General features: G+C 47.2%; 1 protein-coding gene across 3 annotated transcripts in view; it reads right to left on the reverse strand.

The window, feature by feature from the left end:
• The window catches only part of PACS1 (phosphofurin acidic cluster sorting protein 1), a 1,571,500-nt gene that overhangs the window by 1,236,247 nt on the left and 320,327 nt on the right, over window positions 1-14,926 (reverse strand). For all 3 annotated transcript variants that reach the window (XM_069207928.1, XM_069207930.1, XM_069207929.1), the window contains exon 2: window positions 4,749-4,836. In XM_069207928.1, coding sequence (XP_069064029.1) covers window positions 4,749-4,836 — 88 coding nt within the window. The remainder of the gene's footprint in view (window positions 1-4,748; window positions 4,837-14,926) is intronic.

Here is a 14,926-nt window from a genome sequence, read left to right on the forward strand (position 1 = left end):
CTTGTGGCTTAAATGGGTGGGTAGGGGAAGGAGAGACATAGCGAGCCCCGATTTTCAGGAATCCAAATGTGGTTGCGATGTATCCATGTTTAAACAACTAGCTCTTCTTTGTATGTATGGTGGCCCTGCAACAGTGTTTCCCAGTCTCCTGACGTAGGCACAGAACACAAACATCTTTGTGCCGCAATGCCACTGCTTCCGCTCTACCACACTTTAGAGTTGCCGCACACCAATGCTAGACATCTGAGAAAACCGGACCTTTCCAATTCACGGCAATGAGTCTGCAAGCCATTGGTAGTGCCAAGTCAATGAGGCGATTCACCACTATTGCAGTCGGCAAGCAAATTAATAGTTTGAGTAATGAGCCCTCTACTGTGCAGACATTAGTACGACCAGTCGCATTCATCAGTGCTTTAGAAACAACTTTCCACAATCCAGTGGCTGCTGGGCAGTGTTAAAACATGTGTATCATATCTGCTTTTGCTTGGTGGCAACGTTGGCAATTAGAGGGGGAGCCAAACATCTGGTGTAGTGTTTTAGGCTTGAAATATCCTCTGTGTAAGATGCTAAGATCTATGTATTGAAATTTGGCCTTTCTACACAGCTTTCTGAGGTACAGAAGTGCTCTATCCAACTCTGTCTGCGTGAGTTCGCTACCTATGTCGGTTTCTCAATTGGAGAGGACTGCGGCAAATGGGTCTCGTATCGTGTATGCTAGGACTCGGACAAACGACAAAATGAGTCTGCGTCCTCAGTCCATGATGTACACGGCATGTACAAGTGGGTGTTGACTGGTTCTGTGTCCGTGATGCGCCATAGCCTGCCCACCTCTGCCACTAGATCGTCATAAGACAGTAAGTGACCTCTCAGTAATCCTTTCTCATCCTGTAAGCTGTCGTAAGGCATGAGCACTCTGGACTGATTAGGGTCCCTAGGGTATCTACTCCAGCATCCTCACACCCTGCCATCCCTTCTCTCCCTATCATATCACTTAATAAAGTGATGGAACATATGGGTATTTCAGGAGAATATGGAGGAACTTGTGGCATTAACCTAACAGTACGGTGGAAGCTGATTAAGGCAACTTTCATTAGTCTATTTTTTCTGTTGTGGAAGTTGTGGGTGAGGGGGAAAAATTAAACGAACCATACTCCGTGCCTGCTCAGAGGTGGGCAGACCTAATTCCTCATGATGGTGTCCCGCTAGCCAGCATGCAGGCCACTGTAATTGTGCCACTAAATAATATTGCTCAAAATTTGGGGCACCTAATCCCCCTTTATCGACAGGCAGCTATAGCTTGGAGAGCACCACCCGCCGTCTCCCCTTGTTGCAGATGAAATTACCCAGGGCTGAATGTAATGAGCGAAATGTGGCTCTAGGGATGTGTACTGGAACATTATGGAAGTAGTACAATAGACGAGGGAGTATAACCATTTTTTAAAAAGGCATCCTACGGTAATGTACTCCAAAATGAAATTAGGGGGTGCAGCAATGCAAGGGTTTTAGTGAGGTTGAAATCTATTAGATCCTGTGTCTCGTGATATATGTGTATGCTTATGTATCTAAATGTGTGCGGCTCCCAACACTTATATCGTTGGTCTTCAATGAGCTGCTGCAGGGAACTGTGTGAGTTAAGGGGGTTGTACACAGGACTATGCCCAATTTACTCTTAAGCCTAAGAGATCTCGGAAGCCTTTTAAGATTATCTGAATGTCGGTTATACCCTCTTGATTATCACAGATGTATATGAGAATGTCATCCACATATAGCGAAGACACATGCATCTCTCTGTTCAGCGGAATCTGTGTGCCCCTCCTTTTGATGTATTGTTGCACTCCTTGTCACTGGTGTGCTGTGCCATTCCATGGACATGCCATGTCACTAAGCTAACTCTTACCATTTGTTGGGACTGGATTGAGGCAAAGGCAACAGCTGGCGGTGATGTGCACAATCACTCCCATATACCAATTCCTACATGGAGCATCTCAGGGAAAAAAACTAAACAGTACTTAGCACATGGCTTTATAAGCTGCAGAAGCAAAACCCTCAACTCCCTTCGAGGGCAACCTCAAAATGCGAGGCCACCCATGAAGTAAACAAACAATCCCATACACTCAGTCCACCTAACATTACGTATGTTTGTACATAGAACGCCCAGGAACAGGGCAGGGGGAAGCCAGCTTCATAACAGCCTGTGTCATTTCTGGGCTGGCATCATTGTTCATGAATAGTATACAGATATGGTATACTCATGTCTTCTCAGTGTCTATCAGGAGCAAAGCATTAATGTAGTCAAGTTCAGCAAGCCCACTCTGGGCTCTCTTCCCTCTGCAAGCACCTTCGGATAAAGGGATCATATCAGGCCTCTTTCAGTACTTAACATCCAGCTGTTTTCCATCTGTGGTGTTACCTCTGGGACTTACAGCTTGTGGAATGGTGAGACTCCATGTCAGAGGTTCTGATCTCTGGACTTTGTTGCGATGAGGGCATCTGGTTCATCGACAGTGCACTTGCAGCAGACAAAGCCTGTGCCTGTTCTTCTCTGTCCTGTTCCAGGGTTCGTGCTCCTTGAGTTCAGGTGCTCGAGGTCTGTTGGGCTATAAGTCTAGGATCATGCTTATTTTCTGCTGGGCGTGATCGCTGCATCAGTGGTGATGGAACAGAGGATTAGTAGCCGCACTGCTTCACCCAGTGCCATGCATCTGTTGGTTCTGTGAAGAACTAGCGCCTGCCACCTACCTTTACTTTAGCTGAGAAGAGTAATGAAGACTATTCACAGCCTGCTGTAGCTGGTGGTTTCCCCATACCATGCCGGGACACAATGGGCACGTTCTACTATGAAATGTGTAGACAGTTTGTGTGTAGCTACTACCAGCACTGGCCATTTCTTGAAGAATGTGACAGGGTCTGTCCCTTTACCTCCTTCTAGAAAGCCCACTGTATGCAGATTATTGTGGCAGTACCGTACTTTGCAATCTTCTGCCCTGGCCTCCAGTTCTTGAACCTTAGCAGTGAGGGTGAAAAATTAACCTGCCTAGTCCGTTACCGATGGTTGCAGTTCCTTAATCACACTTTCGTTCTGTGCAACGCGGTCCATAAGCTTGTGCTGGTCATCCCACAGAAGACTTAGTTCCATTGCTACAGCGTCCACTCTGGCACGCAGATCCTGCCTTGTGTTTGCTAATGCCTCTAAGATTTTGTCCAGCTTATTATCAGTGTGTGATGGGGTTCCGGTGTCTACTGAGGTCTCTTGGTCAGGGTGAACCATCGTGGCCGCACCAGGACGGCCCTGCAATTTAGGTCCCACTCCACCCTTTCATTCCATGGTGAGCCGCCACTAGCTGATCAGTGTGATGAATTAGCTTCAGCCTCACTATGCATAGGTTCTTTAACAACTCGCCATGGGGATGTCAAGGCCCGCCTGACCCCCATCACATTGTCATCAGGCATTGTGGCAGGGCAGCATGAGCAGTCTAGGCCTTTGGAAGTATACAGTCATTGCGGTGGGTTGCAATCCTTCATTACAGTGGGTCTCCGTGGCGCTGCCAGTGGATCTTTCTGCTGGACCCACCTATCCCCAGGGTCTGAAAGAAGCACCTTCACCCAGGAGGAATGAGCAGTCGCACAGGACGACAAGGAAGGTACTGAACACACCATAGTCAAGGGGACCTTTTCAGGTCCAGTCTATTTAGAAATCAATGCCAGTGATCTCGGGGGCAGTTCACTATGGCGCTCTCAATGTATCCCTATGTCTTTGTCACATCCACACTCTTGCAGAGTGGGCCGCTTGCAAAGTCAGAGAATACGTTGTGGGAATTGATAGCGGCAGGAGAGGCATTCTAGGGGCTTCTGACTATAGTAGTGCAGTTTGTGAACATTCTTCCTCCATCAGGGCCTACAATGAACTTAGTGCATGTGGAACATCGCTACCAACGTGACATGGAGTCCCACATCTCCCAGTCTCATGGACCTCGTTTGGCCTGCTTCAGGGTTATGCTGAGGTAGGCGCACACTCAGCCACATCAGAGTTCCTCTCGCATAATAAGCTGTGCGCTTGCCTAGGCAACACTTATCGCACTGTCAGGGGAGCTGCGCCCGCAGTCTCAGAAGCCTCAGCCTCCAGCGCACACCACAAGATGAGGGTGGCTGCATCGCTCAATGTCGGCCTCCGTGAAGGGGGAGGGGTCTGGGCTTTCTGTGAGGCTTCAGCGGAGGTAAACCCCACTCCGCTGCAATCTTCACACTTCCAGGGATGGCACACCGCCTCTCAGGTGTAACGGTCTCAGGCACGACCCAACCCTGGATGGGGAGGTGGAAAGGTCTAATAAGCGTCCGATGCAGATGACGTTTAATTGCAAATGCCTGATTCTGTGAATTGCAGTTTGCAGCCACAAAAATGCTTTGTGCATTTGGCCCTCAGCTCTCATTTTCACCTTCCTAGGAAACTGAAGGTCTCAATGGACCTTAGGGGAGGCGTGGTGGGAGGGTAAGCAAAATGAAAGTAATAAAAAGACATCGCACAATCAGAGGTGTTGGTCTAATAATGATCTGCAGGTCCTACTCAAAGGTCATTCAAAAAAATGAAATGTAGTTGAAGTGCAAGTAGCTCCTGAGGGGGGAAATTGTAAATATCTTGCCTACTAGAGAACAGTGCCTTCTCCTATACAATGTTAATAAAATAAAAATATAAATGTACAATTGCGGTTGCATCATTCTTTATCCATGTATATCTTCATGCAGATACTTACCTGAAGTTTCACTGCAATAACTACAGAGTTCAGATCCTTGTCCAACTCCTTCAGTATAATCAACTTCTTCAGGGTCAAACTAAACAGCCTAAAAAAGTCAAACAATAGAAGAGTACTAAGTATCAGGGTACATCAGTTAGCATATGTAAAAATGCGTTTAAACAAAATAGAGAAGAACAATTTCAGTGTACCAAACATTTTATTTAGAAAAGCCTAGATGAATTACTTAGGATAGTGCTAATTGACTGTGCTCCTTTGTGTGTTTTTCCCCCCCAATATTGGAAGGTATTTGTTATATTGCACTGTATTTTTTTTTTTATATAATCTGAACTATAAAGCTAATTTCAGGAGCATATTTCAATGAAAGTTGGCAACAATCTTTGCCATAAGTACTACTGCTGTGAAAGAGAATGGTGTTAGACACTGCACAATTCATGGGACTCTGCATTTGTGTACAGAATTATTAGGATCTGACAGTGCTGGTTTCAAACCCTCACCATGGCCAACCCACCAACCACCCACAAGCCTCAGCCATTTACATTCAGTGACCGCTTCTCAGTCTAGAAAATGTGCAGTTGTCATTAGATAGCATAGGTAACAGGAAAAAATACTTAAAGCAATACTGATATAATGAGGATTAATCTGTATGATTTGGTCTGGGTTGATAATAAGATGATTTTAATGGGGGGTAGAAACTGAAATGAGATAGTCTAACTGGTTCTGAAGTCATTTGCTTCAATTCGATGGCTAGCATACTTAGAAACTATATTTGCTGAGTAAATTCCTAGTGTTATTAGGTCTCGATCTTCCTTTCAATTATATTGAGTAATTAACAAAATCTCAGCTTTATAGGTTTCTTCCCAATGTCAGAGCCTAATGTCACACTCCTTTCCTTTGGATGGGGTTCGGACCAGAAAGCACTGCTCCTCATTCATTCTTTAGGAGGCATTTTGAACCTCGGCCTCGTTTTTAAATTCTCCCATTGGATTTTCAGGCAAAAACACTCAATATAATTTCCAATGCAAACCTGCTTGACTATGGGCAATTTGTCCATTTGTACTATTCCATTAAACTCCATGTTGCTATGTAAATGTCTTATGAACTGAATGATACTCCTTTGATTTTTTTTAATGAAAGTTTGGGCATCCAAGTTTTTAGGCAGAATTTGTTTTTTTTTAATTTAAATATTCAGAAAGCCAAAATAAAAGTAGAAAGGTTTGTAATTTCTGGACACTAACAAGGAAATAGTAACGTCTTTGTGATTTCCAATTTATCTCTTTATCTTGGTTGTGAAATATTTTCTCCATAGCTGGATCCAGGAAATTCTCCTACAAGATGCAGACAAACTGAATTTAAAAGGGCCCTCTTGTCTGATTGTAGCCATTACACATGCATGTCCTGTCAGTACACGTGCATCACCAACTTAACTAGCTCAGTTTCCAAATGATTTTCTGTTATGTAAAGACTGGCTGATCGATTTGCAATTTATAAAGCATGTTGTTATAACCTATTTTTGCATTATTCAAGAAAAGGTAAATGGCTCTGTGGCACCCGTAGTGCTATTGGGAGAGAGTTTGGTAGCTTGGAAACATCAAAGAAAAAAGTTCAGGTCTAATCTAAATAAAGAGAAATTTGATTACCTAGTTTAACAGGTGAGCAGCTAACTTACATGAAGAAAGACTCCTTGCCCTTCATTGCTCTAATACCACTCCTACTTTAGAGTCCTACAAATGGAAAATAACTTTCTTGCAAATAAGATGGAAAGCCTTCCACTACAGAATACAGCTTCAACTTTATTTTATGAATATTAACCAACACTTCCAGCACTAATCACAATTTGTGACTGTATAGATCCTAACAGTAAACTCCCAAAGCCAGAGTGAAAAAAGTGCTGACTGTTGTAACCTGAGGAATTGGTGGGTAAAAGAACTAATTCCTGAAACCACCATTTAAGACAGTACAAAAGCTTTTTGAAAATGAATCTTTCTCCACTGCTAGTTGCCATAGCTGATGGTAATGAAAACCATTCAGTGCTACCAAGCTTTTGTGTTCAGACAAGCCAATTTAGAACACGCATTGGCAAAGCCAATAGGTCTTGCAATGGGCGACCTATTGCCTTTGGCAGCGAGCTGGTGTGATAGATGGAGAGTGCAGTGGGGGTGGTGAACAGGAGGGTGGGTGGGGGTGTCTGCTGCAGTGCTGAGGGCGGATCACGGATGGTGCAGAGTGGCAACGAGACCACGCCTGTGTTTGGGCTCCAAAGACAGTCACACTGCAGGGGGTAAGAGCTCTCGGGTCACCAGAGTCACTGAGAAACCACAGAAAGAGTTGTAAAATCCAGAGGTGGAGGAAGGAGGGCAGGTGGGGGTAGGGATGAGATGACAGAGACAGTGACAGGGACGGGTGGGGGGTGAAGAAGAAAGGAAGGGTGGATGGGTGGTGGGGAAAAAATGCAACAAGGGACAGGGATACGGCACAGAGCATAATAAAAAGAAACAAGCAGAAGGTCACAAACCGGGCAAGAAAGTAGCAGAAAACAGGCAGAAAGCAGAAACCGAAGGCAAGAAATGAGCAGAAAGGCACAAACAGAAGGCAGGAAGCGAGCATAAAACGAGCAGAAAGCCAGAAACAGAGGGCAAGATACAAGCAGAAAGGCACAAAGAGGTCAAGAAACGAGTAGGGAGAACAAGAGCAATATAATGCAGTTTTCCATTTCCCTGATTTTAAAGGAAATTATAACATAGCAGGATATCTGTGAAACATGTGTCCACCCCGGTGGGAGGGAGCATTTTAGAGCTGAGTAACAGATGGTTATTAGTCAACACAGTGGTATTCTATTATCCACCGCAGTAGGCTGAAAGGCTGGATCCAGCGGGATTCAAAACTGTGACCATGGTATTAAAAACAGTGTCTGTGATGGGGTAAATCATTCGACTGAACTACAAAACCGGTTAGGAAAGGGCATTCACGTGGGAAGAAGAGGCACAGTCCATCTGCCAATCTGCTCTGCACCACCATTTGATAATAAAGACACAAGCTTTAAAATCTGATCTGCCAAAAGTCTTACTTTTTCAAAATGTCTCCCGAATCTATGTATTTATGTTGCCTACTTCTGCTTTTGCCAATATTTGTGCCATAAAAGCTAAATGAAGCCTTCGGATAATAGTCAGGCTGACACTGACCTGCAACCTCTAAAGCAGTGGTTCCCAACCTGTGGTCCAGGGACCCCTGGGGTGCGCGAAGCCTCCTCAGGGGGTCTACTACTGCTTAGAAAATTAAACAATATTAACAGATTAGGTCCCGAGCTTTCAGAAATGACTCAGTGGGGGTCTCCGGCCTCCAATAATGATTCAATGGGGGTCCCCGGTTTCTAGTAATCATAAAGTGGGGGTCCATGGAAGTCAAAAGATTGGGAACCACTGCTCTAAAGAATTGACGTGGAGCATCTGGCAGGCTACGGTTTGGCAGACACCACCCTGTTCTCAGCAAAAACATCCATGTGTAAACCAACACAAAAAGAAAAAACAATTTAATTTGGACTTCTGATAAGATTGGTCAACCGCTGCGGCCTGGCCTGAATGCATAATAATACGGATGACTGTAAGAAGAAAAAATTTCAGTATGGCTAAAAGTGTATTAAAGTTAGCATATTGCTCCAGTTGCTGTTTAAAGACACAGTAATACAAGGTGTCATTATTTACAACCGTATTTCAAATGCTGGTCTGTTGTATGCATATGTCCTTGTAATTCAACAAGGGACCGCAGCAGTTCCATTCAGATGAAGTATCAAAACGAATTATAAAAATGAAAAATTACACTTTGCAATAGAACATAAAATGGGTGTTTTCCCCTGACTTGTCAGACAGTTTAGACAAGAACCTCCTTTATTTTTTATATGGGTTTATGTAGGAAAATAGGGTAATCGCGAGCGGCCCCAGGTGAATAGTCTTTTTAGGAAAGGGGGGTCTGCTAAATGCAGACAAAGTCATATTTATCTCACTCACTATCATTCATTTTTGGACTAATGCTTGCGGATTGAAGGCTGTGAAAATCTAACCTAAAATAAAGATGTGTTCTTTGCAGGAGAGCAGCTGGCAAGAGGGTTGAAAGTAAGGTAAGGAAATATGTTAAAGCATTTTGAGTAGTTTGGGCATGCAACAGCAGGGTATCTTCTCAAACAGGAGCCGAACATAACCCTAGAAATCATCTTGTTGATGCTGAACACTCTCAGCCCTCCCTCTGTGACATCATGCCCTGAGGCGGCGGCTCCAGGCTATGTTACTCCTTAATGACTCTGCTCTTGTACATGAGTGTTGGTGTCCCATATTCAGGCTCGTGGGAGCTCGTGCCGTAGCTGCAGTGTACTGCTTTTGTGCCCCCACAGGTCCGTGATGCAGTGTGGCAAATTGACAATGGCTCTTTGGTGCTGGGGTTGGGGTTGGGTTCGCTGAAAGCGCACACAGTGTCGTTTTAATTTCCATCATGTTGGCTAGAGTGTATTGAAGACAGTGACAGAAACCGAAGTGGGTGGAGACCCCCTCCCAAAAAAAAGAACAGAGTATTCCAAATCCGAAGCTCTGGTCTATGTAACCCAAAACTTGTCATGGAAAGTGAGGAATATAATGAGCTGTGTCCATGAGAGACGCCTCTAAAGCTTTCAGATGGTGATATTCAGCAAATAATTCATTACTCTGTCAATAATTCTTATTCTAACACAACAGCACTGTACAAGGATTTAGCCAATGCAGAGAAAAGTAATATTTTGGTAACACAGTTTTCTCCCACTGTCCTTTGTCTTATCATCTACACAAAAGACATTGAGGAATAGGAAATTTTCCCTTGCCTAAGGCTAATGTGACTACCGAAGACAGAAAGCTTAAACATCATTACAGAGGTGTATCCCTACAGTAGTATTTCATGTCCAAAGCTTTGGACTTTGCATTTCAACGGGATTCATGTTGAAGCAATAATGAATTGATGTACCATAGGATTCTAAATTGTTGGACAAGAGGTTTAGTTTGTGCTGAAGGTGCAAACTAACAGTTGGGCCTGAAAGAGTGGGTTACGAAGGAGGAGTCTAATCCTGGCCTGTATTGCTTTGTGCATGAATGCTGGTACCAATTTCAGAGCATGAAGTTGATTACTGGATTGCCACACTTACAAAGTACTTAGTTCTGGAATATGTCTGGCCTTAGAATGTGATATCTCAAGCTTTGTTTTAATCTCTTTACCAAGATATGTAAATGGATCGGATAAAACAAATAATCGTAATACCCACTTTGTTTTCATTGTGCCAAACTGCATCTACAACCCATAAATCTTATAATACAAACCTTTCAGAACTGATAGTCATTGCAACCCACCTTTAGTGCCTTTTTGTTGATGTTCATCGTTTCTCACTTAACAACACGTACTGCACTTTTCTATACAAAGCGCTCAGATAAGCCTCAGGGTTTTTTGTCACATATTAGTCGACAAAATAAATTAAATGAAATGTTTTTGAATCGGTTGAGAAGCTTGTAGAAGCAAATAAAACGCTTTTAAAGATGGAACAGCTAAGTACTTTTTAGGGTAAATACTAACCAGACATGAACACTGGCCATAAACATAGGAGTTGAATGAGAGAACCACGCAGAGCAGAGATGTGGTGGCAAAAAGTGAACATTTCACAGTCTCTGAAGAATTGCAAAATCTTTTCCGAATTGATCTTTGATCATCCAGAATATGTCAAACTTCTACCTCAATGGAGAGTCAAATGCCTCAATTAGGCACTTAAACGAGAAGGTTGAAAATCAACCAGAGGTGTTAATGACAGGGCACCAATTAATACTGTAATGGTAGAACATTCTGCTGAACTTTATCCACTTTTGGTTTGCCCCGCACCCCATTCTTCTGCTTTTCGTGATACACAGCAAAAAAGTATCCAAGGTACAGCATTGTTCAGGGCTAAGTACAGACGAGGACCTTCACTAAATCACAAAATAGTAAAAATGTTCAAGACGGCATGGATCGTTTTGGGCTCCCTAGTGCCGTCACGGGCAGGACACCCTTCAGGCGGTCCCAGTGTTTAACCAGAGCCGGTGATTTGCGGTGCCCAGCGCCAGCACTCAATTGTCAGCAACAGCACTTATGACAGTCTGCCACATGGTGGCACTGTTTCTATAATGAAGAGACAAGCATAATAACAGTTGTTCATTAATTAAATATACATTAAGAATGATTAATACCGGTGGCCACGGGCGTCAAGATGGTGGTCGCACTCTAAGAGGGGGTGTGCAGAGATGAGAGAGGCCTAAGGCGCGTGGCGCGGACTGGCCTGGATGTGCTCGCGGGCCCAGACGAGCGGACCTCCCTGCCGACCGGAGGAGAATCAGCGAAGAGTGCAGGTGCCGGTGGCTGGTTGGTGGCACGTGGGAGAGCGCCGACCCCGGCAGAAGATGGGACAGGCCGCCGGAGCATCGGGAGAGAGGCGCTGAAGAAGTCGTGTGAGGCCCAGAGGTTGGTGGCTGCCCCCCCGAGGATACTGGGTCATCGCTGCGACAGGGACAGCCCGGGGGAGACTCATGAGGCCTAAAACTGATGTATGTGGGCCCCCAGCGATGGCTTGGCCTGGAATTATCTCCCCTAACCCTGGAGGAGGAGTGGGGGACTGCGGGGACCAAGAACTGAGCTAACGCCCCCGGCGCGAGGAACGTGGATCGGCTGGTAGAGTGACAAAGAGCAGGAAGCCCCGACTGGGGTGAAGGCGGACACCCGGTGGTGAGTTGTGGTGATGGAGAGGTCCACTGAAGTGGGGGCAGCAAGATTAAGTGCCCGAGAAGGTGGGCTGACGGCCCAGGGGTGATCCGACCTCGCATCAAGACACAGACTGGCGGTGGACATGGGGAAAGATAGGGCAAGTAAGCAGCCACCCGCGTTGCATCAACTCATTGACCAGTTAGCCAGGCAGTCTGCCTCGCGAGCGGTAGGCGAACCGGTGTCAGAGACCACCGCAGCGGAAGGGGTCAACACGATCCTACAAGCCATCCAGTCTTCACAGCTGGCAGTCGAGACCAAGGTTGGTGAGGTACGAGAAGATGTGGGCCTGCTGCGACAGGATTTGCGAGTGGCAGTGGGACGCATTACAGAAGTGGAAGGCCGGGTCTCCCAGGCAGAAGATGAAATCGCAGACCTCAAGGCCAAAGTCGCCCAGCTGCAGACCTGCACGGGGAGCTCCACCATAGAGCAAAAGACGCGGAAAACCGATCCAGGCTTAACAACCTGCGCTTCGTGGGATTCCCAGAGGGCGTGGAGGAGAATGACGCAATAGATTTTCTGGAGAACTGGATAAAATTATGGGTCCCACCTCCTGGGTACTACGTCCCCTATGCTCATAGGGGGGGGGGGGCTACGACAGAGTTTAACACGCAGGGATCTCTAGGGGCTCGAGAGACACAGATGTTTTGCTGCACCGCTCCCGGTCTGATCCACAGCGCCGATACGTGGTAGTCACAGGACTTCTCGCGGGCACCCAATCAATATACTCAGTATCTATGCCCCCTCTAGTGCACCGGGGCGGCTCCTCATGCTGCTTAGAGACGTGGTGGCAGGACTCCCCCGGATCTCACCATTTTGGGGAGGGGGGCGATTTTAACTCTGTTCTTCACCCGGAGATGGACACAGCTGGACCCTTGTCTTTAGGCCGAGTCTTCGGGGCAACTGGGCTGCGTAAATGGGTGGACAGCCTTGGTCTCTGTGACGCGTGGCGGATTTGGCATCCCCATCGATGGCAATACACCCACATGTCAGCGGCGCATCACGCCCACGCCAGGATAGATCTCTTTTTTGTGCCGGCCCTTGATATTCCCCGAGTTACGGGAGTGGAGATACTCCCTCAGGGGGTCTCGGATCTTGCGCCATTACTTCTTCGTTTAGACGACGTTGACACAGCCAGGCGCCCGATGTGGCGACTCAATGTCTGGTACCTGCAAGACAATGATTACACCCAGGCTCTGGGAGAGCACCTCACAGACTACTTTACCTTTAATCTCGAGTCCGTATCATCCCCGGGTACCATCTGGCCGGCCTGTAAGGCCACTCTTAGGGGACATGCTAAGCGTCTCTTTCGGGTGCGGGAGCGTACACGTCTTCAAAAAGTGTCGGCCCTTGAGGCCAGATCTGTGCATTTAGAGGGCCAGCTTAATGATACCATATCTTCATCAGTAGCGCGACAGTTAGCCTTAGTTAGGGAACAGATTCTGCACATTACTCTCGAGGCAGCAAAGCACATGTGGTGAGCGTCCGTAGCCTGCATATACGGGTGGGAGAACAATGGCAAGCTCCTCCACTGGCTCGCCACTGGACCAATGGCGAATAGTCGTCCCAGAGGTCTTCAACGACACCGGCGCCATCTCCCGAACACCATACGAAATAGCACAGAGTTTCGCCACCTATTACAGGAAGCTCTATGAAGAGTGGCCCAGGCCCCAGGTCGAGAGGGAGGCCCCCTTGTTGGAGGAGGTGTCCTTTCCAGTGATTTCGATGATGGACAAACAGGATCTTGATGAGCATCTAGGCCTTCAGGAGGTTGAGGAGGCCATATCAGAGCTGGCCGCGGGGAAGACGCCGAGCCCTGACAGTTTCCCGGCGGAACTCTACACAAAGTTTTTGATATCCTTACCCCCCCATCTGCTCACCATGTTCGAAAAGGCCGAAAGAAAGGGGAGTCTCCCCCGGTCTAGATCTGGCCACCATAGTGGTGATCCCGAAGACTAGCCCCCCCTCGCGATGCTGTGCGGCTTACCGCCCCATCTCGCTGCTTAACACCAAACTTAAAATACTATCACAGTCCTTGCTACTAGACTGAAAAGGGTGCTGCCCTCATTGATCCACCCGGACCAATGCGGCTTTATGCCGACCAGGAGCACCAGACACTGTATCCGCCGACTACACGGGGCCCTGGCCAACCAGAACCTGTTGACCTCTCCAATGGCACTTCTCCTGCTCGACTTTGAGAAGGCCTTTGATACAGTGGACTGGTCCTACCTTCAGCAAGTGCTGTTGAAAATTGGGCTTGGGCAACGATTTCGAGCCCTAGTAGGACTCCTATACTCCAATCCGATGGCCGGGGTGCAGGTGAACGGAGTGGTGTCTGACCAGTTCCCTATCTGCTGGGGTACACGTCAGAGGTGTCCCCTATCCCTGCTCCTGTTCGTCCTGGCGATGGAGCTGCTGGCGAAACTTATCAGGGAGGACCCCTTGGTTGAGGGCTGGTCATGGCCTACTGGGAGAGAAGACTGCATCGCACTATATGCGGATGACGTGCTTTTGTTCCTAGGCAACCCGGCTAGTAACGGTCCTAGAGTGCAGCAACTGCTGGACCTGTTTGCCGAGGCTTCTGGCATGGTGCTTAACCCCAGGAAATCGCTCTTGATTCCACTTCACTCAGCCAGAGACTGCTACGACTGGCAGAGTACCAATCCTATCCGACGCAACAGTTTCCGATACCTGGGCGTGCAAATAGCGTTGTTGCCTGAATTGGCGTGGTCCCTCAATGTTGAACCACTAACCCGGAGAGTCAAGGAGGACCTCCAGAGATGGCGGTCTCTGCCCCTCAATGTCTTGGGCCGGATAGCACTCTACAAAATGATGGTGCTCCCTCGATACCTCTATCTGCTCCAGAACTACCCCTACCATATCCCCAGGAGATGGTTCAAAGAAATGGAGACCGTATCGTGACGGTTTCTATGGTGCAATTCCTGCCCTCACTTAGTGTTTTGCGTTTGCCAGGGAGACGTGTACGTGGGTGGCTTGGGGATGTTCAACCTCTATCTATATTACCTTGCAATGCAGCTGCTGGTGATTAATGACTGGCTGGGGGGAGGCAGACCCTAGACGAGCTTCGTGGGCGATGGGAGCAGTGGGTGGGCCCAGTAGATGATGACGACTGGAGGGACGCCCTGATGGCTCCGAGGACGTTAACCATGACTTCACTACTCCGGGTTGTGCAAACTTATTATCTCCATGCGGCCTATCTTTCCCCTGTGAGGCTCCACAGAACGGGCCTCCGACCCCAAGCTGACTGTCCGCCATGCGCAGGCCCGGATGGAGACTTCTTTCATATGGTGTGGACCTGCCCGCATATTATATCCTACTGGCGGGCAATGACGACTGAGATCACCAGGGTCTTGCGGGTGGAG

Source organism: Pleurodeles waltl, chromosome 9, assembly GCF_031143425.1.
Source record: "Pleurodeles waltl isolate 20211129_DDA chromosome 9, aPleWal1.hap1.20221129, whole genome shotgun sequence".
In the NCBI taxonomy this organism is placed as follows: domain Eukaryota; kingdom Metazoa; phylum Chordata; class Amphibia; order Caudata; family Salamandridae; genus Pleurodeles; species Pleurodeles waltl.